The sequence below is a fragment of the Dermacentor silvarum genome, chromosome 5 (assembly GCF_013339745.2).
Source record: "Dermacentor silvarum isolate Dsil-2018 chromosome 5, BIME_Dsil_1.4, whole genome shotgun sequence".
Classification (NCBI taxonomy): Eukaryota; Metazoa; Arthropoda; class Arachnida; order Ixodida; family Ixodidae; genus Dermacentor; species Dermacentor silvarum.
In genome coordinates, this window is record NC_051158.1 from 140170871 (window position 1) to 140194538 (window position 23668).

At 47.1% G+C, this 23668-nt stretch overlaps 2 protein-coding genes across 2 annotated transcripts in view; one reads left to right on the plus strand and one right to left on the minus strand.

Moving 5' to 3' along the window:
- Window positions 1–1725: 1725 nt before the first annotated feature.
- Window positions 1726–3978, minus strand: LOC125945779 (uncharacterized protein K02A2.6-like). Its single transcript, XM_049668069.1, has 2 exons — window positions 3798–3978; window positions 1726–2706 (listed from the first exon to the last, which is right to left on the minus strand). Exons 1-2 carry the CDS (start codon window positions 3936–3938, stop codon window positions 1726–1728), a joined length of 1122 nt encoding a protein of 373 aa, XP_049524026.1. The 5' UTR covers window positions 3939–3978.
- Window positions 3979–6240: 2262 nt separating this feature from the next.
- LOC125945458 (uncharacterized) overlaps window positions 6241–23668 on the plus strand; it is a 29667-nt gene continuing 12239 nt past the window's right edge. The window contains exons 1-2 of the mRNA XM_049667208.1: window positions 6241–6267; window positions 8600–8998. Coding sequence (XP_049523165.1) covers window positions 6258–6267; window positions 8600–8998 — 409 coding nt within the window. The 5' untranslated portion in view covers window positions 6241–6257. The remainder of the gene's footprint in view (window positions 6268–8599; window positions 8999–23668) is intronic.

Genomic DNA, 23668 nt, shown 5'->3' on the forward strand with positions numbered 1-23668 from the left:
TTTTATGTAAAACGCTTTGAGTAGCTCACATGCAATTTTATCTTTACTTCTGCCTGGGATCTTCACATCATAAAATCTCGCACGACAAGGGCAGGCTTTTTTTTGCTGATAGATGCGCATTCAAGTCTGTTGTCATGTTTTTAGCATGCTCCCTCAATCAATCATTGATGCAGCAGCCAGTTTGTCCTACATAGGACTTTCCACAAGGCAGTGGGATTTCATAAACCACACCGGGACCACATTGCCCGTAAGGTGTTACATGTTGTACTTGGCAGCTTACCTTATATCTGCCCATTATGTGGGGACACATTTGGGCCAGCCTATTGGGAACAGAGAACAATACAGGCACTGCATGCCTGTTCGCCACTTTCTTTAAATTGTGGCTCAACTTATGCACATACGGTACAACTTGCGGTCTTTGGCCACTCGGCTCACCAGCTCTGGCCTCATTCACCAGTGTGCCCGCTTTTGTAGTGTTCTCTTTTCCCAATATGCTGGCCCAACTGTGTCCCCACATAATGGGCAGATCTAAGGTAGGCTGCCAAGTACAACACGTCACACCTTACTGGCAATGTGCTACCAGAGGGGTTTATGAAATCTCACTGTCTTGTGGAAAGTCCTATGTAGGACAAACTGGCCACTGCATCAATGATCGAATCATGGAGCATGCTAATAACACGACGAAAGACATAAATGCGCATCTTTCAGCACACTGTAAAGCCTGTCCTTGTCGTGCGAGATTTCATTATGGGAAGATCCTGGGCAAAACTAAAGATAAAACCGCACGTGAGCTGTTGGAAGCATTTTACATAAAAGAAAAAAAGTAGTGCTTGTGAAAGTTGACCTATGTTGTTTTCATGATGTGGAACTTGCTTTCTTTAGATCTTCAAAATGATCGTGTTAGCCCTGATAATCACCCTCTGTGCTCTGCCCGAAGTGGCTGGTGCGCCTGCGCGTTGTGAGGAGTACATATACTGTGTAACGTTTGACTGACCGACGAAACGACGATCAACATTTGGCTGGGCCTTGCCAAGACGAAAAGACCCCCGGCCGTTTATTTGCTGCGGTTAAGTAGCCGTGTTCCCAGCGGGGAAGGGCGAACGAAAGCCAGGAGGAAAGTAATGCAGACGGAAGGGGGGAGAGGAGGACAAGGCGATATCGCCGAGGACGAATGCAGACAGCAGATAGTCCGGTCTGTTACATCTTCTCTTCACACATTTTCAAAACACTGATTTGATTTGCACTCGTTAACTTGATGGAAGGAAGGCCCGTAGTGAAGGCGCTTCGGTTCGCTGCGCTCGCATCCTGACCTGCGCAGTCCAGCCAGTGGGCTTCCTGGAGTCTCTGGGGAAGTGGCGTTGGGGTCCTCACCTGGATGAGCTGGTTCTGCCTGGTGACTGCCTAATGGGTTGCCCTGCGTGATGTTGCCTCGATGTCTATCACTGCACTCCGTCTCGCGTCGGGGTGCGCCAGGGTGCCTCGCGTCGGGGTGCGGGTTACCGTTACCCACGTCGCTAACCTCACCGTCGAAGTTTTCATCCGTTTGCAGCAAGTGCTGTCGGTTGCGTCTCAGGAGGCCATGGTCTTCTGTTTTTACCACGTACGATCGTGGTGCAGTCTCCTTTACCACTTTCGCTCGGCGTGACCAGCTTCTGTGTTTGATCCGGACCACGTTTCCGGCTTCCAAGGGTGGTAGTGGCCTGCCTCGGGAAGACTGACGCTGTTTCAATACGGGGATCCCTCCGTCGACATTGTATTCAGGAAGTGTTGCGTGCAGGCGGCGACCTTGCAGTAGTCTCCGGGTAATTGACCGCTGTCAAGAGGAGAAGATCGATACGCCAACAGACCGAGCCATACATCACCTCGGGACTCGTGGGTTTTCTTTAGAATACGCTTCACGATCTGCACACCCTTTTCGGCTAAGCCATTTGACCGTGGGAACTCGGGACTTGACGTGATATGCTCGAAGTCATACCGGCGTACGAACAACGCGAACTCTCGCGATGCAAATTGAGGCCCGTTGTCGGTGCAAACTTGACTGGGAATGCCGTATCGAGAGAAGATAGCAGATATCTTGTCGATTACTTCCACCGCCGTGGTACCTCTCAGTTTCTCGACATCTGGAAAGTTAGAATGGGCATCAAACACAACAACGTAGTGATCTCCAGCGAATGTAAATAGGTCTATTCCTACGCGATGCCACGGTCGGTCGGGCGTTGGCTGTAGCAGGAGGGGTTCACTCGGTTGGCTGTAGGCGTACTTTCGACATACGCTACAAGTTCGCCCTCGTTGTTCAATGTCACTGCTCATTTCCGGCCAGAAAACCAATCTACGAGCTCTAGCCTTACACTTGTTCATACCCAAGTGGCCTTCGTGAATACGCTCAAGAATTTCCGGACGCATTGATTTAGGCACAACCACTTTGCAACCCTTGAGAATCACTCCATTGACCACGGATAGCTCTTCCGCATACGGCTTCAGTACGCCGTCTATTGCCATGCCATCTTCCATTTGTTTCATAGTGCGGCTGAGAAGCGGATCTTCAAGGGTATCCTTTTGTAGTCGCACCATAGTCGCTTTGCTTATGATGCTGGAGACTACTTGCGTTGTGTGCACGTCCACGTCCTCGACTTGGTCACTTCCGCCAGTTGGTAGTGCGGCCCGGGACAGCATGTCTGCGAGTAACAGGTCCTTCCCAGGTACAAACTGCAATACAAAATCAAATTTCATCAGACGGATGAAAAACCGTTGCAGTCTGGGTGGCATATCTCCAATGTTCTTTTGGGCAATCGCAAATAATGGCCGGTGATCAGTTTCAACCGTAATCTTTCGTCCATATACGAACTGATGAAATTTTTCACAAGCGAAAACGATTGCAAGTGTTTCCTTTTCTATGTGGGCGTATCGGTCTTCACTCGGCGTCAGCGCCCTTGACGCGTAGGTCACTCTGGGCGCCAGTCATCCCCGTGTCTTTGCAATAATGCAGCACCGATACCCGTTCCCGAGGCGTCCGCCGTTATCTTTGTGTTCCTTTTTTCATCAAAAAGAGCCAACAACGGGGGATTTGTAAGCGCTGCGCAGATATGGTCCCATTCGTGCTCATGGGCTGTTGTCCACTCAAACACCGAGGATTCTTTAACGAGGCTTCGAAGCAATGCTGTTTTGTCGCTCAATGCTGGCAGGTATTTTCGAAAGCAGTTCACGACACCGAGCAGTCTACGCACACCCTGTTTATCTTTTGGAGCTGGCATGGCACGGACGCTTTCGATTAAACCGGGACTAGGACGAATTCCGTCTCGTCCTATAACATCGCCAAGGAATGCAACCTGTGTGGTACAGAACACACACTTAGCTGGATTAAATGTTAGCCCTTCCTCCTGTGCCCGTCTCAGCACAGCAGTGACGCGTTCGTCGTGTTCTTCCTTAGAGTCGCCCCATATTAAAACGTCGTCTACGTAGACGCGCACTCCCGGCAGCCCTTCGAACATCTCTGTTAACGTCTTTTGGAACACCTCGCTCGCCGATGAAATTCCGAAAGGAAGACGTAAAAAACGGTACGGCCCAAATGGTGTCGCAAAAGTGCATATTTGTGACGTGGCCTCGTCCAAAGGAATCTGATGAAAGCCGGCATTGGCGTCGAGCCGGGAGAAGTATTTTGCTCCTGCCAGTTCGCTCTCTATGTCCTCTCGTGAAGGCATAGGATAGTGCTCCCGCTTAATGCTCCTGTTCACTGCTCTCGGGTCCATGCAAATGCGAAGCGTACCATCCTTCTTGTGCACAACAACCAGGGGGCTTACCCAATCGGTTGGTTCATCCACCTTGACGATGATTGAGGCCTTTTCCATTCTTTGGAGTTCTTGTCGCAGGCGTCCTTTCAATGCTATGGGTACTCTGCGGGCAGGTTGGACGACTGGAACGGCATCCTCTCGTAGCACCATTTTGTAGGGTCGCTTGACGCAGCCGGTGCCGCTGAAGAGGTCAGGAAAGGCGAGCTGGAATTCTGCTTGCCTTTCCTAAGACGTATCTCGCTGTGCTTCAAATAAACTTGTTAGTAGCGCCTGTGACGTGTGTCTGTGTATCTTCTGTGTATTTGTGCCTTTGCGCTATGTCGTTCAGCAAACAGCAACTTGCCTAACACCAAGTCCTTCTGCACAATATGGTTATGGGGGACCCTGTAGTGGGGAACTCTGGATTAACTTTGAACACTGGGGGTATGTGCCCAATGCACCTTATGGGGGTGTTGTTGCACTTTGCTGCCATCAAAATGTGGCCGTTGTGCATGGTATTTTATCCTGCGCCATTCGGCTTAGCAGTGCAATGCCAAAGCCACTAAGCCACCACGATTTTTAGTTTTGCTGGCAGAATAGCAGTTTCCAAGTAATTTAATTAGCTCGACCTGTTGATGCTGCTCTCTAAAAGTAGATTTTAATCATGTTACTTATGTTGCTTCAGTACTAGTAATTATTATTACTCAAATAATGTCTTTTTTTACTCTAATAACACTTGTTTCAGTGATCTGCTAATGTAACAGGTTATTCTACAAAACTATAATGCACGTTTCCTTAGGAGTCATAAGCATTGCAGGAAACCACTTATTTTTAATAAATTTTGTTCAGTATCGCATGTTCTGAATGCTAAAGCATTCTTACCTGTGTGAATGTCAGCTAAACTGCTTTTGCCTATGTGTTATCTTATTGCATGTGTGAAAAATGACAGCAGATCCACGAGGTGAATGATGATGAGTGGGCGAAGCTCCGGAGGGAATCATCGGATCTCCCGCTTAAGGGGACGCTAGCACAAACGCGTTAGAAACGTGCAGTACTATCTAGTAAGGGGGAGCGGCCACAACGTCTTACGCAGCCATTTACACATGCCTGAACGTGCACCGCGTTTGCCGACGCCATCACATGACTGCTGAGAGAGTATACCCCCCGTATTCATAAACGCTCCTCGACTTGAGCTTGACTTGCCACCGCCTTGGGCAGCGTGTTCGAAACGCCTTGAAGGTAAAGTGGAGAGGCCACAGCGTCTTACACCAGCTTCTTAGACGGGCCGTAACGCGCTAGCACAAACGCGTTAGAAACGCGCTAGAAACGCGGCCTTTCGTTAATGTTGGGTATTTATAGCCATCGTGGTGCGTTTGTCCATGTCCGCTTCGTGGCGTAGTGGGCTAACGCCGCGCGCTCGGAAGCGAGGGGTCCCTGGTTCGATTCCGCGCTACGGACACAACTTCGGAATTTTTTTCTCATTTTTCTCAGACTGGTTACACACTACTACTACTACTACGACGGGGACGGAACGGGTGCCGCTATAAGGAGCTTCGCCCCTAAAAAAAACTGTTGGCTTTTGTTTACTTTTTCAGGTGCGCGGCAAGCTCTCACTCAAGCAACCCATTCCAGTGGTCTTCTGTCAACAGACTGGGTGTATTGAAGTACCATTATAAGGTCCAATAAACAACGCTTGCGAGATGTATGACGTGCTCTTGCTTAAAATCGGAGGACTTCACTATTATTGTAAGCTTGAATAGGTGTGCTGAAGAACCTGTGTAACGTGTACTTGTTTATTAAGAAGTACAAACCATTACCTCACCTTACATTTTTTTTAACCTCAACATAACTCTTTACTGTAGATTTCTGAACAAACCATTACAGCGACACAACACTGCAGTAAGGTCAGCACAAGTGTTCATGCATGAACACTTGTATTTACAAGAATTGTATTTGCATTATTATACTAAATATGAATATGAGGTGCGTATCTTTTTCAGGGTGCATACTCTCGCAGGTCGTACAAGCACGTCATCTTGTACGCACTCAGCTCGTAGAAACGAACTCGTTCATAATGTACGAGAATCTCGTTCAGTGACAAGAACGCGATCTCGTACACATGTGTGCGAGAAATGTACGCGATGATTGCTGCGTAGACTGTACGAGGTTCTCGTAGACTCAACGAGTTCTCGCAGACTGAACGAGTTTCTCGCACAGTCTACGGAGCAATAATCGCGTACACTATTTCTCGTACATTCTCGTTCACATTTTTTTCAATAGGGACTGCATCAAAATTTGTCTTTAGAGACTCAGAATATAGCATCCTTGCCAACAAACAGATTAAACAGACCGCTTGCACGTTGAATTCGCAACAAGAATATCATTCATGACAATGGAAAGTAAGGTATAAATGACCGTTGATCACAGTTACAGGTATAACTCATAATGATGTTTTTTCTTTATTTTTAAGGAGTCTCCCCTTCATCAAAGATGCAAGAAGGTAGGTTAATTTTTGTACCCGTCGTGCCTGTGCGTCTTATAAGCCTAATGATAGTTGTATTTTTCGCATTTTCAGTACAGTTAAAACGCGATCTAGCGAAACCCGATTCTACAAAGTTCCCAAACTAATGAAAAATAATTCTATTCCACAGCAGGTATCGATAAGGTTCATTGTTGTCATCAATTTGCTATACCGAAATTAACTCTGCACCAAACCCTATATAACGAAGTTTTTTCTGAAATAAATTAGTGAAAAACTAGATTTTTAACAGCCATGGTTTTCGTCAGCCGCGGAGTTTAGAATCCACTACTCAAAACTGGTCTACGCGGAGCATTTCTCTCAATTTTTCATTAAATTTTATTACGTTAAAAGCCCCTCCACCCTACTCACCCCAATAAATATTGCTACATCACTCGAGAAAAGAAGAGGAAGAACGAGCTGGGCTCGCGCTGTGAATCTAACCGGTCAGCGCTGCAACCGCTGTTGTAAATATAACCTGTAAATAGTTGCTCGTCTTACTGACTCGTCCTTCGCGTAACAATATTATAGAAAGGGGCGGATGTGGATGGAATGATCAAAAACTCATTACAATTCTTCAAATTAGAAGGTGATATGTCATCATCATCATGAGCCTATATGTATGTCCATTGCAGGACGAAGGCCTCTCGCTGTGATCTCCAATTACCCCTGTTTTGCGCTAGCTGATTCCAACTCTCGCCTGCAAATTCCCTAACTTCATCATCCCACCTAGGTTTCTGTCGTCCTCGATTGCGCTCCCCTTCGCTTGGTATCCATTCTGTAACTCTAATGGTCCGCTGGTTATCCATCCTACGCATTACATGGCCTGCCCAGCTCCACTTTTTCAGCTTAACGTCAACTAGAATATCGGCTATTCCTGTTTTTTCTCTGATCCACACCGCTCTCTTTCTGTCTCTTATCTTTAGGCATAACATTTTTCGTTCCGTCGCTCTTTTTGCGGTCTTTAACTTGTTCTCGAGCTTCTTTGTTAACCTCCGAGTTTCTGCCCCATATGTTAGCACCAGTAGAATGCAATGATTGTACACTTTTCTTTACAACGGCCGTGGTAAGCTCTCAGTCAGGATTTGGCAATGCCTGCCGTATGCATTGCAACCCATTTTTATTCGTCTGTAAACTTCTTTCTCATTATCAGGGTCCCCTGTGAGTAATTGACCTGGATAAATGTACTCCTTTGCAGACTCTAGAGGCTGACTGGCGATCCTGAATTCTTGTTTCCTTGCTAGGCTATTGAACATTATCTTTGTCTTCTGCATATTAATCTTCAACCGCACTGTAATTAAACATCGCTAATTGCAATTGTATATGCAATAGAATGGCATCAATAAAATGTTACGGATGGTGACTATGGTTGACTGTGGACGATATGCCCTTGCTTATCTTCGCGTAGAATGACCTGTGTTGTTTAAAAACGCTAGAAATGATCGCTGGAGTACTTTGTATGCATTGCAGGAAAAAATACCAAAGCCAGGCAAAGTTAAAAAAAAGATATAAAGGGAGTCTGTTATCAATAAAGGAAGTTTGGTGAGGCCTCCAACCTTCGAAGCTGCCGCAGACCTGCACTCCACGTGATAGTTAAGGGGATAGACAGCAGAAAAAAAAGAAAATTCTGGGACAGTAAATGCAGAGCAGTATGTGCAGCGGCTTCTCTGAAACACGTCCTCGGCATAAAAGTGTTTTTTGAGGGTGCAGACACGATGAACTTGAACAAACGTATCAGGCACGCTCTCTGTTCCATTTCCCGCGATGGCACGCTGTCTTCTGGCTCCCAGAATCCACTGCTCTGAAAGCGAGCGGGCCTCCAAGCAAAATGCTTTTCTTGGTAATTGCTTTGCTCGTGTCGTCCTACAGAACATTCTTTTATATCAATGACTGCATTATGCAACAATGCAATGACTGCTGTGTAACAAGAATGAATGGTATGTTTCCTTCAATATGCCTGTTCTCTGTTGGAACACTGTGAAACGTAGATAAATATTCACAGAAGGAAAGTGGGCTCGACCTACGTACTGGACTAGAAGAGCGTGTAAATAAACAATCTTGATGTTGATTAGAATTTTTCAGTAATAGGCATCCATAATTTAGATAGAACAAATCATGATGCGAGGAATAATATATGTGGATGTCTTTTTAACTGTCCTGTATTACATCTGTCTGGGCAAAATGCGCGTTTTGAAATCGCTTTAGCCATCAAACGCCAATAATTGCTAACAGTTTATATCAGTAGCAGGTGCCATCGATTTCGAGTGATTAGAATCTTTCGAAGACTGACACTCTTTCTTTTGTGCTCTTACAGCTGAACGATACCGAAAGGAGCTGACTGATAAAGTTTTACAAAGCCTCTTTCCAGCCAGGCGCTCCGTTTCATTGCCAAATCATTATTTTGCTGTTCGGAACCCCTTCAACGTCAGTGCAACGCAATACAGATTCAACTTGACCCGCGGGGCACTATACATGGTTGGCACATGGGCGCACAGGAGGAACTATGATATATGCAAATTCAAACGTACGCCTTCACCAAGTGTGCATTGCATCCTTCCTGTCACGGGCTCTTTCGCCACTTACAGCTGCAAACTTTCGTATGGAAAACCTGTCGTGCAAACATTTAACATCACTGCAGCTGTCACACCATATCCTCAAGAGTGGAATAATCCTGCTGACGTGTCGGGATACTTCACCCTCTCGTCTCCACACGGTAAGTCGTTTTACAAGTTTTTAACAGCAGAGCTGATGTAGGTGGAGGCTGCGCCGTCCGTTCGTCCGCCGTTGTCACGCAGGTAACGCGTGAAAAAAAAAGAAAACTCATTGGCCGTATGCTGTAAGTGCGAATGAAAGCGCGCGAAGGTGAGCGAATGATGTGCGCTTTCAAGGGGAGCGAACGCTTGGCGGAGAGCAAACGCGACTTCTGCCGTCGCGCGAAAGGCCGTGGGGGGAAGAGATGGAGGGAGGGGAGGAGACGTTTAGATTCGGCACCAAATGCGCATCTTGCGACCGGGCGCAAAGGGAACTGGGTGCGCTTTGCGACCGGGCGCAAAGGGAACTGGCGACTCAATCTCCCACGCGAAAGGAGGAAAGTCGGAAGGCAGCGCGGTAGGAAGGAGTTGCAGCTGCTGCTCTGCGAGCAACTGCGTACTTGTACTTGTGGCGGCGCCGGGCCGTCACGGCCACCGTATGTTTAAAGAGATCTCCAACGTGGCTCCTACCTTAGTATGCGCTGTGCTTTCGCCACTCAGTTTCCGTTGAAGCGATAGACCACACGAACGTTCGCCCGCTGCTGCTGGCACGCTTGTTCACGCCAGCGTTCTCACAGCGAGTCTGTACGGATTGGGTGTAATCTATTCATGTTTGCTTGTGCGCACTAGCGCTATGCTTGTTAATTCAGTGAGTAAGCGAATGTGTCCAAATTGATACGTCTGATAAAACTACTCTCCCTACTCCGCATAGCTCGCTACTAAATTGCTGTCGCGATAGGCGCTCCGCCTTTCGGGCGAAACTGCTTCTTTTTTTTTGTTTTGCACTTTTAATATCCCCTTCAGTCACGAATTATGATAGACTTTCGATAAATGTATGAAATTTACAAATATTTATGCCAAGGTACTGCATGCTCCATTGAAAGCAAATCAGGGTAGTGGAAGGACTCCTTGTGCATATTATGATGACTCAATATAATTATAGAGTTATCGAATATCTGCTTAGTGATCAGTCAGTCACACTACGTTTCTTCATAAAATAAATTTAGTAAACCGCTCGAATTACATACACAATTTAATTATTCGCTGCAAGCATTACTAGAAAGCAAAAAAGTTCTTTCACAACTGCTACCAAACCGCTTCACGTCGAACAGCCCGTCAAACACGGTAGTGCCTTCACCAAAGCGGTCGTCTATAGTGACACATTGCACTCAGAAATAAAATGGAGGTGCATTAGGTAAGCGGAATTTTCAAGTTACTATAAGCATAATGTTCGCGATCTATTCCTTGACACCACTGCAGAGAAATTGCGAAAATAAGTCGCGTACACAAATGTGTACGCCATGACTGAAGGGGATATTTCAGTCCGAGAAGATTTAAGAGAAAAGGTAGGCAGTGCCGGTCTTTTGTTTCATGACGTTTGTTGATGGGCTGTCATTCTCAATATTCTGAGGAGCTGTATAAACTTGGACCTGTAGTAGCACCAACATCGCGCAGGACTGTTGTCGACGGTGGCGGTGTTTTGCCCTCGTTCGCAACAAACGCGCGCGGCGTTGGTGGCGTGTTTATGAAGAACGTGCCAATCTTTGCGTGCCCCCTATGGCGGTGTACCGTAGTGACCATAAGGCCATGATCCATGTGGTCACTAAATAAATGAAACCACCGGATCATATTTATTTTTTCATTATTTTATAGTTAAAATAAGCAATCACACCATAACATCCCAATAGTTACAGATGGAAATACATAATTGCCACCATAGTACAGCTTCGCTGGTCTTCCATCTCCACCCCAGAGGACGGGCTGACATACTAAATGCGGGATGTAAACATGACACCATGTTACATGGTGTCATGTAAACATGACACCATGTTTACATCCAGAGGGGATGTAAACATGACACCGCAAGCTCACCGGGCCTTTACAACGGCCGCTCCTACCACCACGGCTAAATGATGAAGGTATCAGCCTGTTCGCCTTTGCCTAAACGCATCTACGAGACTTGAAGCAGCCGCCTCTAATTGACAATGCTGTATGGGAGAGGTGCAAGAGACTGACAGGTACAAGGAAAGGCGGAGGCATAGGCACGCTAATTGGGCGACATATGAAGTTGCAGGGGCAAAGCTGCTGGGGAAGATGGGATAACAGTCGATTTAATCAAAGATGGAGGAGACATCTTTAATTTATTTATTTATTTATTGATACATCACATGCCCCTGGTATGGGGTATTACATGAGGGGTGGGTTACAGTTGTACGAGTTCTTCGATGAATGACTTGAAGTGGCACGGGTCGGAGTGGTGCGCAGCGTCGGTGGGCATGTGATTCCAGTCATTCGCTGTTCGAATGAAAAATGAGTTGAGGTGCGCAGTAGTGTGCGCAGGTGATGGGTATACACCTTTATAGTGACTGTTGCGGAGCGAAAGGCGATGAGCAGGTATGATAATCGAGTGAGCAAGAGACGAGTGATAAAACTTGTGGTAGAGGGACAGGCGCGCTATTTTTCTGCGTGACACAAGACTGGGAAGATTAGCCGTATGTTTAGATCAGTGACGCTAGAATAGTATAAATAATCTGAGAAGACAAATCTAATAGCACGGTTTTGGATGGACTCAAGAGATTTCTTTAGGTTAATCTGGTATGGGTCCCAAACTGCGCATGCGTATTCCAGCTTGGGACGAATAAACATTTGGCACGTTAGCAATTTTACGTGAGGAGGGGTAAACTTAAGGTGAGGCCGGACATAGCCAAGGACATGGTTAGCTTCATTTGTTATACTTGCTATATGATGTGACCAGCTGAGATCATTAGTCACTGTGATACCGAGGTACATATACGATGAAGCTAAAGATAATTCGGAGCCAAAAATGACGTACTTATGTGCTTGGTAGGAAGCTCGGCGGTGGAATGAGATCTGCGAAGTCCTCTTGATATTCAAACATATTAACCAAGTTCAACACCAGTTTTCAACAGTTACTAAATCGTTTTGAAGGGAAATGTTATCATGGAAGCTCAGGATAGGACGGTAAAGGACACAATCATCTGCGAAAAGGCGAATACAGGAGGAGATGTTTGTCGGTAGGTCATTGATGAAGATTAAAAAAGCAATGGTCCGATTACGGTGCCTTGAGGAACTCCGGATATAACAGGCGCTAATTAGGAAGTATGCCCATTAATACAGACCTATTGCCTGTTTGGTAGGAAGTCACACAGCCAGTCGAAGACGAAGGGGTTAAGATTTAATTGTGGGAGCTTAAGGAATAGTCGTTTATGTGGTACCTTGTCAAAGGCTTTTTCGAAGTCGAGGAACAGGGCGTCTATGGGAATATTGCGATCAATGCTTGAGCTGTTGTCATGAGTAAATAATGGAAGCTGGGTCTCACAAGAAAAACCTTTTTGAAAACCATGTTGCTGTGGGTGAAAGAAGTCAACAGAGATTAGAAACTTGGTAACATGCGAATAAATGACGTGCTCCATTAATTTTGAAGCCACACACGTTAATGAGATGAGTCGATAGCTATTATGTGCTGACGAAGTACCTTTCTTTAGGACTGGGATAATCTTGCCCACCTTCCAGTCCTGTGGCACCACTCCTAATGACAGGGACTGTTGGAAAATGTGAGACAGGATGACACTTGTATTATGCTTGATATTTTTTAACACCATGAAGTTAATTCCATCGATGTCTGCAGAAGATGACAATTTAATATTGTCAATTAGTTTCCTGAAGCCATGATGGCTTACTTGTATATCGGGCATAGTGGGGTAACTAAATTCAGGAAAAATGGGCAGTTCATCATTTGGTTCGAGAGTGAATACAGAAGAAAAAGTTTCATTAAGTACATCAGAAACCACTGCTTCAGGAAGAGGGTTATTGTGATCGTCGCATAAGGAAACAGTTTTATGGTGGGCTGGTTTAATTGTTTTCCAGAATTGCTTTGGATTATTACGCAACATTCTATGCAATGTAGTAGAAAGGAAACGTGGCTTATCTTCCGCTGCAAAGCGCTGAAATGTTTTTTCAGCCTCGTGGTATCTTGCCCAAGCGCATGCATTGTTAGCATTTTTGCAGCTCGAAAATGTCTCTTCTTTTTGTTGTTGAGACGTTTTAAGTTGTTATTGAACCAAGGGGACGATACGCGCTCTGTAACATAAATGGTTGGTATGTATCTATTAATTAGGTCACGCATATTGTTTTTGAACAACAGCCAGTTTGTCTCAACTGATCTATCCAGAAAATCAACTAGGAACCAAGTGCAGAACTCAGCTAGGTCTCTATTCATGCTGCCATAATCTCCTTTATCGTACAGTGTTAATAATTTCTTTTCCTTTTTAGGATGTAATAGTTGGCAATGAGTGGAATCATGAACTATTACGCGATCACTCAACCCAGGTAGAATTGTTAGTGACGAGATATTATCAGGGTGTGACGTCAACAAAAGATCTAGTATGTGCGCGCTTTTATCAGTAAGTCTCGTTGCTTCCAAGATTAGCTGTGTAATACCCGTGCCACACGGGCAATGTAAAGTGCACTTCGAGCGAGTGCACTTCAGCGCGCTGAGTGTCACTTTGGTGGTGCGCTGCTACACGTGAAAGAAAAGTGTTCTTTCAAATTGATGGTCATGGCAACCGGGAGTCAGACGGGAAAGCATATATTTTTTAATATAAAAATGTGTGCACAAAAACAGTTTATTATTGTTAGAAACAACATTTACAATCCACCTTTATAAGCGCCGGCAACGACGGCAACTTCACTAGCAACAGTCAATACTACTCGATCCGCCAAACAACTGCGCAGTCATTATCCGGCGTGGTCGTGAACAGCCGTAGAGCGAGAGTTTTTTTGCTGTTGTCGTTTTTTTTTGCGGTGTGGCACATTTTATTATCTTGTAACGTTAGCAATTTAAAACAATGTTATTAAAAATTACTCCTGACACTTCTTTCAATATCACTTTATGTATCTTCTAAGCATTGCTAACGAGGCTACACACTTCGCCGCCGCGAAGTGAGTTCGCCGAACACACTCGCCGGCGAGTGCACTCTGCAGTGAGTGTCACTAAGCGTTCCCGTGTGGCAGCCTGCGAATGACACTAGCCGCGAAGTGCACTCGCTCAAAGTGCACTCTACTTTGCCCGTGTGGCACGGGCATAAGACCAAGTGTGAGGCACATGTTCAAAAATTCACATTCTTCGTTATTCCTTGATAAAGAAGATAACATATCAAGCCGGTTTATGGAGGGAAAGTTTAAATCGCCGTATAAAATGATGGAAGCGGTACGGTGTGTGGACGTTATAGAGCAAAGTAATTCGTGTAGCGAAAAAATGAAGGACGGTTCTGCGTCAGGAGGGCGATAGCATACACCTAATATAGCAGGTGGATATGAAGTTTTACATACCAGGAATCAGGCTTCGATTGGCATAGCTATGTTGATTAATGAGCAGTTAAGACTACGGTGGGTAGCCAGCATAACACCACCGCCCCGCCTACCGCCTCAATCGCGACGAAAAATATAAAAATCGGGGAAAGTGCATAACAGTTCAGAATCATCAACAGATGAATTTAGCCATGTTTCGGTAAGAGCAATAATTTTGGATTCAGTGGTTTCGGCAAGGTATTGAAGTGAATCACGTTTTGGAAGAATACTTCTAATGTTTGTGTAAAGAAATGGGAAAGGGTCACACGTATTTCCCGAGGCATTGCGAGGTAGCTATGTCTTACATGGGATGACCCTGTTGTTGGAGTGAAAAGCTTGCGGCCCTTCATAGTGCCTCACGACTTCATGTGTACAAGAGTTTATTCATATTACAGACAGTTTAATGAAGCTCATGATACTTCAATAATAGATGAACTAGCCTTTTGTTTTGAGAAGCTTGAAAAAATAAGTCAACATGAATCTGCGCATATAGATGAGTTGTGGTTAAACTTTAAGAGCACGGTTCAGAAATGTATAAGCCATTATGTTGCTCTCAAACGTAAAACAAAACGGATGCACAGCCCATGGATTACGAGAGAGATCATACAACTGAAAAGAAAAGTGGCAAGGCGTAGGGCACTTTATAAGCGTGCACACGATTCCGCTGTTCATGATGACATGTCAAACTTAAGTAAACAGCTAAAATTAATGATGAAGGAATGTAAAGACAAGTACTATGGTGTCACTATGGATACTTTTTTACGCGAATCACCCCAAAAGTTTTGGAGGCACCTGGCTCCAACTAAGAAGACAGTCACTAAAATATGCACAGAACAGGGACTTATTTAGGATAAATGTCATATAACGGACGCCTTCAATGACTTTTTTGCTAGTGTCTTCACCAATGATGATGGAAAGCAGTCCAAATTTGAGGTACACCAACAGCTTCCAGTTGCAGAGGAATTGCGGGTAACATACGAAGAAGTATTAAACTTGCTGCTGAAACTAAATACGAAGAAATCGGCAGGTCCTGATGAGATACCAAATTTGTTTTTAAAGAGGTATGCTGAATGGACTGCGAAGTACTCCTTTATTATCTTCATGAAGTCACTACGGTCAGGTACACATCCTGAAGAATGGAAAATGAGTAAAGTTATATCTATATTTAAAGACGGTGACACCACGTCTACTGCCAATTATAGGCCCATTGCGCTAACGTCAGGCTGTTGTATAGTGTTAGAACATATTGTTTCTGAGTACATTCCGCGGTTTTCTCACGGAACATAATTCTTAGTAACCATCAACATGGGTTTCGCGAGGGCTTGTGAACCGTAACACAATTACTAGAAAGTGTTCACGATTTTAGTAATGTTATTGATGGCAAGGGACCAATAGATATGATCTTTCTCGACTTCAAAAAGGCCTTTGATAAGGTTAATCATAGAAAACTGTTAATTAAATTAACGGCTATTTTAGGATATACAGGTGTAGTGAAATGGGTGGAAGACTTTGTTAATGATCGCCGACAGTTCGTCAGTATTGATGATAATAGGTCCGGGGTATGTGACGTAAAATCAGGGGTGCTTCAAAGTTCAGTTCTTGGGCCTGTGTTGTTCCTGGTATACATTAACGACCTGATCGAAGAATCGGCCACAGTTACAGCGAGGTTATTCGCAGATGACTGTTTCATATATAGAGAAGTGAAATCAATTAGTGACCAGATACTCCTAAATAACCTCTTAGGAAAAGTTCACCAATGGTGCGACATGTGGCAGATGTCTCTTAACCCAGCAAAGACAGTATTGTCACGTAGTAGTGACGCTGAAGTAAACAGTCGTAAAACTGTGTATGACGAAACTTATTCTTTATTGGGCGAACCTGTGCCCACAAAAGCAAGCTACGCTCGAAGCACAACGAAAGCGGTGAATACAGTCGGCGATCGTCGAAATCTGATCAGCGGCGAAACGCGTCGGCTTTTGTACCGGAATCATCGAAGGTTCCAGATTAATCCCTGATGCCCGCGGGTCTTCCAGAAAGTTCTAGACAATTCGCGTCGGTCACACAATCAGATAACATAAGCGTCGGTGAAAACAGGCAACGGAAAGAAGCATCGATAACGTTCTAGAAACTTCCGATACAGGCGCGTCGTGCGCTGAGCGATAACGTTTAACATTTGTTAGCCGGTGGAAAGCGGCCACCGGTGAAAGATAAACATGTATACGTGTCCATACCCTCCCCTTAAAAAGCATCATCCCGATGCTACAAACACGAAAGCGAAAACAAAACCACGCGTACAGAAAGGGACAAAAATAACAAAGCAACAAAGGACCTAAGTTCGTCAGCGGGCGTAGAAAGGCTTAAGACGCACCACGTGGATGACTTCAGGTCGTGCGCGGCGCCGCTGTGATTGCGAAATACCGTCTGGCACGACCTCATAGTCCAGTGCGCCGATGCATAGGATGATCTTATATGGTCCGAAATAGCGATGTAAGAGCTTCTCGCTAAGTCCTCGTCGGCGTATCGGAGTCCAGACCCAAACACAGTCTCCGGGCTGGTACTCGACGTAGCGTCGTCGAAGATTGTAGTGTCGGCTGTCGGTTCTCTGCTTGTTCTTGATGCGCAGGCGGGCGAGCTGTCGACCTTCTTCGGCACGCTGCAAATAGGTGGCAACGTCGAGATTTTCTTCGTCGGAGACATCCGGTAGCATGGCGTCAAGCGTCGTTGCCGGTTTCCTTCCGTAGATCAGGTTGAACGGCGCCATGTGCGTCGTTTCTTGCATAGCCGTGTTGTATGCGAAGGTCACGTACGGAAGGATGGCATCCCACGTCTTGTGTTTGACGTCGACGTACATTGCCAACATGTCGGCGATGGTCTTATTCAGGCGCTCGGTGAGGCCATTCGTCTGCGGGTGGTAGGCGGTGGTCCGGCGATGGCTTGTCTGGCTGTAGCGCAGGATGGCTTGAGTTAGTTCAGCCGTGAAGGCCGTACCTCTGTCGGTGATGAGGACTTCTGGGGCACCGTAACGCAGGAGGATGTTCTCAACGAAGAATCGGGCTACCTCGGCAGCACTGCCTTTGGGCAAGGCTTTTGTTTCGGCGTAGCGGGTGAGGTTGTCCGTAGCTACGACGATCCATTTATTCCCGGACGTCGACGTCGGAAAAGGCCCCAGTAAGTCCATCCCGATCTGCTGGAACGGTCGGCGAGGTGGCTCGATCGGCTGTAGAAGTCCGGCTGGCCTTGTCGGCGGTGTTTTGCGTCGCTGACAGTCTCGGCATGTCCTTACGTAATGGGCGACGTCGGCAGAGAGGCGAGGCCAGTAGTATTTTTCTTGTATCCTCGCCAGCGTGCGGGAAAAACCGAGGTGTCCAGCCGTTGGGTCGTCATGGAGAGCTTGCAGAACCTTTGGACGCAATGCTGAGGGTACCACGAGGAGGTAGTTGGCTCGGAGAGGCGAGAAGTTCTTCTTTAGGAGAATGTCGTTTTGCAAGAAAAACGACGCCAATCCTCGCCTGAACACCTTCGGCACAATGACGGTTTTGCCTTCTAGGTAGTCTACAAGGCTCCTTAGTTCCGGGTTGGCTCGCTGTTGTTCGGCGAATTCGTCGGCACTGATGGGTCCCAAGAAAGTGTCGTCGTCCTGGTCGTCCTGTGGCGGCGGTTCGACGGGGGCGCGAGACAAGCAGTCGACGTCAGAGTGCTTTCGCCCGGACTTGTAAACGATTGTGATGTCGAATGCTTGAAGTCTCAGAGTCCATCGTGCGAGGCGACCTGAAGGATCCTTCAAGTTAGCTAGCCAACACAAGGCGTGGTGGTCGCTCACAACTTTAAAGGGCCTGCCATAGAGGTAGGGGTGAAACTTTGATGTAGCGCAGATGATGGCGAGGCACTCCTTTTCTGTTGTGGAATAATTTGCTTCCGCCTTCGATAGCGACCGGCTAGCGTAAATTACAACCCTTTCTAGTCCGTCAGTCCTCTGCACAAGCACGGCGCCGAGTCCTACGCTGCTTGCGTCAGTGTGGACTTCGGTATCGGCGTTTTCGTGAAAATGCGCAAGTATTGGCGGCGATTGCAGGCGTCGCTTCAGTTCTTGAAATGCTTCGACTTGCGGCGTCTCCCACTTGAACTCGACGTCGGCCTTCGTGAGATACGTCAGTGACTCGGCGATCCGTGAAAAATCTTTGACGGACCGCCTATAATAGGCGCACAGTCCAAAAAATATACGCACTGCCTTCTTGTCAGCGGGCGGAGGAAAGTTGGAGATGACCGCATTTTTCTGAGGGTCGAGGCGCACTCCAGGCTTGTTGATGACGTGGCCCAAAAACATGAGCTCCTCATATGCGAAGCGGCACTTTTCTGGCTTTAACGTGAGTCCGGAGGTTTTGATTGCTTGAAGAACTGTTTCAAGGCGCCGCAGGTGTTCTTCGAAGCTTGAGGCAAACACAACGACGTCGTCCAAATAGACGAGGCAAGTCTGCCACTTCAACCCTGCCAGTACTGTATCCATGACGCGTTGGAAAGTCGCAGGTGCCGAGCAAAGACCAAACGGCATGACCTTGAACTCGAACAGTCCGTCTGGTGTTATAAAGGCAGTGTTCTCCCTGTCTCTCTTGGCGACTTCGATTTGCCAGTAACCGGTTTTGAGCTCCATTGACGGGAAATACTTTGCGTTGTAGAGTCGATCCAAGGCGTCGTCTATCCGTGGGAGGGGGTATACGTCCTTCTTCGTGATCTTGTTGAGGCGACGATAATCGACGCAGGAACGTAGGGTTCCATCCTTCTTCTTCGCGAACACCACGGGGGACGCCCACGGACTCTTGGAAGGCTGGATGATGTCGTCGCGTAGCATTTCGTCGACTTGTTGCCTTATGGCCTCGCGTTCGCGCGCCGAAACTCGGTACGGGCTCTGACGGATTGGGCGGACATATGCGTCGGTTATAATGCGGTGCTTGGCGACAGGGGTTTGTCGAACTTTTGACGACGACAAGAAGCAGTCCTTGTATTGCAGGAGCAGAGCTTTTAGCTGTTCTTTCTGATGCCTGGGAAGGTTCTGGTTGACGTCGAAAGTTGATTCAGATACTATAGTCGTCGTTGCCGGTGCACTACTGGCTTGTACTATTTCGTCGATGTAGGCGACCGTGGTGCCTTTGTTAATGTGCTTGTATTCGGGGCTGAAGTTCGTGAGCATCACCCTTGCTTTCCCTACACGCCGCTCAGCTATGCCTCTAGCGACGCAAATTTCATGGTCGAGCAGTAAGTGATGATCGCCCTCGATGACGCCCTCCATGTCTGCAAGCACTCCGGTACCGACGGAAATCATTACGCTGGAGCGAGGCGAAACGGTGACTTGTTCTTCAAGCACATTCAAGGCATGGTAACTTATGCTTGTATCCGGTGGTATCGCGTTGTGCGTTGAAAGCGTTATCGACTTGGACCTGAAGTCGATGACTGCACCGTGTTGATTTAGAAAGTCCATGCCTAGGATGACGTCCCTGTATCAGTGCTGCAGGATTACGAAGTTTGCCGGGTAAGTGCGGTTATTTACCGTGACTCGCGATGTGCAGATTCCAGTCGGCGTTATTAGGTGGCCTCTCGCTGTCCGGATATCGGGTCCTTGCCAGACTGTTTTCACCTTCTTCAACTTGGCGGCGAACGCGCCACTGAAGACGGAATAGTCGGCGCCAGTGTCGACGAGAGCGGTCACGTTATGACCATCGATGAGCACGTCTAGATCGGTATACTGGCGTCTGGCGTTGCGGTTAATTCGTGGCGTCGGATCACGGCTGCGTCGGCTTGCTCTGCTGCTGCTACGTCGCGTCGGAAGGTCTTCTTTCTGCGGCGAAGTGCTATCAAGGCTGTTGCTAGGCGGCATGCTGATATCTCGTGATGATTCGCGAATCATCGTCGTCGGCGGCGGCGGAGGATCTTCGGCATTACGTCGTACAGCAACCGCACCTCCATCGGTTGCTGCCTTTAGTTTCCCGGGTAAGGGCTCGGAGATCGGCCCCGGGTGGGACCGGTGTACTGACGGCGATGCGGCGAGATGTAACGGCCCGGTGACGGCGAGCGTGAGGGTCGTCGTGGTTGCCACTGGGCTCCGGCGAGGTAATCAGCGATGTCGCGTGGTCGCTCGCCAAGCTGTGGACGTGGCGCGTTTACTGCGAACCCTCGTAGGCCCATTTCGCGGTATGGGCATCCGTGGTAGACATGGCCGGCTTCCCCGCAGTGATAGCGGAGTGGGCGGTAGTCGGGGGCGCGCCAGATGTCCGTCTTCCTCTGGTAGCTGCGCTGGGAAACGGGCAGGCGTGCTGGCGGCGGCGGCGGTGGACGACGGAACTGCGGCGTTACGGGGCCCTGGCGCGAGCGCCGAGGGGGGCCTTGACGACGGGCGACGGCGGCGTAGGTCATCGCTTGGGGCTGTGGTTGAGGCGATGCCGGAACTTCTGGCGCTTCCAGTGACCGCCGAATCTCTTCTTTAACTATGTCAGCGATCGAAGTCACCTCAGTCTGCGACCTTGGGAATAGTTTCTGCAGCTCTTGCCGTACAACCGCTCTGATCGTCTCGCGCAGGTCGTCGGCACCTAGCGGTTGAGCTTCGGCGTAGTTTGTGAGCCCACGGCGGTTGTATTGCCTGGCTCGCATTTCAAGCGTCTTCTCGATCGTTGTGGCCTCCGCAACGAATTCTGCCACAGTCTTGGGCGGGTTGCGCATCAATACGGTGAATAGATGCTCTTTCATGCCCCGCATCAAGAACCGAACTTTCTTTTACTCAGACATATCGGAGTCGGCGTGGCGGAAGAGGCGAGTCATCTCCTCCGCGAACATCGCGATGTTCTAGTTCGGCAATTGCACTCTGGTTTCTAATAAAACTTCGGCCCTTTCCTTTCGCACGACATTCGTGAAGGTCCTCAAGAAGTTCTCACGAAATAGGTACCACGTCACCAGCGTCTCTGTTCTCAAACCAGGTTCGAGCAGCGTCATCCGATGAAAAATAAACATGGCGCAGCTTGTCGTCGTCGCTCCATTTGTTGAACGTCGCGGTCCTCTCATATGTCTCCAGTCAGGTTTCAGGGTCTTCAGCCGATGATGCACGAAGGGTCGGTGGCTCCCGTGGTTGTCGCAGCAGGATGGGGGACGCTGGTGTTGCCATTCTGGTCGTTGACTGGGCCTTGATTGCAGTGGTCTTTTCGAGAAGAAGTCCGTACTCCGGCAGAAGTCCTTGCTGCCTGCGGCTAGCTCGCTGGTCCTTGGCGACGTTGGCGTTGTCCTCTGGCTTCGGGCTTGGATCGCGGCATTGCGGGGGCGTTCGGTGCATGAACGAACTAGCACCTCCACCAGATGTCACCTAGTAGTGACGCTGAAGTAAACAGTCGTAAAACTGTGTATGACGAAACTTATTCTTTATATGGCGAACCTGTGCCCACAAAAGCAAGCTACGCTCGAAGCACAACGAAAGCGGCGAACACAGTCGGCGATCGTCGAAATCTGATCAGCGGCGAAACGCGTTGGCTTTTATACCTGAATCATCGAAGGTTCCAGATTAATCCCTGATGCCCGCGGGTCTTCCAGAAAGTTCTAGACAATTCGCGTCGGTCATACAATCAGATAACATGAGCGTCGGTGAAAACAGGCTACGGAAAGAAGCATCGATAACGTTCTAGAAACTTCCGACACAGGCGCGTCCTGCGCCGAGCGATAACGTTTAACATTTGTTAGCCGGTGGAAAGCGGCCACCGGTGAAAGATAAACATGTATACGTGTCAGTATGTATGACCATCACACACTAACATGAACCTTTGTCATTCACATACTCTACATGGTGAACCACTTCATCGCGTAACAGAGTACAAATATCTCGGAATTTTACTAACATCTGACCTTAGTTAGACACCACAGATTAAAAAAGTAGTAGGGAAAGCCAACCAGAAATTAGGTTATATTCGACGTGTCCTTAAACTCGGTTCTCCACGCACGAAACTGACAGCTTATAAAGTGCTCGTGCGCCCAATATTAGAATATGTGAAGTGTGGGACCCACATTTGAAAGATTCAGTGTCAAAACTAGAGCAAGTTCAAAGACGTGCATTGCGGTTTATTTATTTCCGATACTGTCGGCAAGACGCCGTAACGCCACTTTACGTGATGGCAAACCTGCCCCTACTTAATGTCACGAGGAAGGAGAAACGACTTAGCTTTTTCTATTTAATCATTAATGAGCTGCTACTTGTTGATGAGTCTCGCTACATAAATCAATCTAAGACCTGCATAGTGCGAAATAAACATAGTAGACACGTTAAGGAAAATCTTTTTCACAAGCATGGCTACAAATACTCATTCTTCCTTTCGACAGCACATGACTGGAATTGTCTCCCTGCAGACATTGTAAACGCAGGGACTCGTGAGCAGTTTTCTGCACTTGTGTCCGAATATTTTCAACAATAGGGCATATATCGCTGTATCGCTGTGTTCTATTGTTCCGTTCACTGCTTGCTGTATGTTGATGTATTGTTACCACTCCATTCTTGGTCCTGATGTGGACCGACAGTATCTGTAAATAAAATAATAAATAAAATAAAAAAGCTGGAAGAACGCCAACATTATACTAATACACAAGAAAGCAGACGTTAATGAATTCAATTATAGACCCATAAGCTCGCTTTCAGTATTGTATAAAATATTCACCAAGATAATTTCCAATAGAATCAGGGCAACACTTCAGTCAACCAAGAGAACAGGCCGTCTTCAGGAAGGGATATTCTACGATTGATCATATCCATGTCATCAATCAGATAATCGAGAAATCTGTGGAGTACAATCAAACTGTCTATGCGGCTTTCATTGATTATGAAAAAAAAACATTTGATTCAGTAGAGATACCAACAGTCATAGAGGCACTGCTTAATCAAGAGTATTATTTATTTATTTATTTACAGTACCCTCAGGGCCCAGAAGGGGGTTACAGAGGGGGTGGGTACAATAAACGATAACAAAAACAACATGGTCAAACAGTTAGTAGTATTTAGAGTGATAAACTCAAAATATGATCAGTTATTGCAATCTTGAAAGATGATACCTCCTCGACGCAGGGCGATGGAGGGGGGAAGGCGGTTCCACTCGGCACTGGTTTTTAGCAGAAATGAATGGGAGAAAACATTTGTGCGACAGAAAGGAATGAACACTTTATACCGATGATCAAGACGCGATGACATGTACGAAGGTTCTGAAATAAATTCTTGTTTAAGTCAGTTATTTTGATAAAGAATTTTT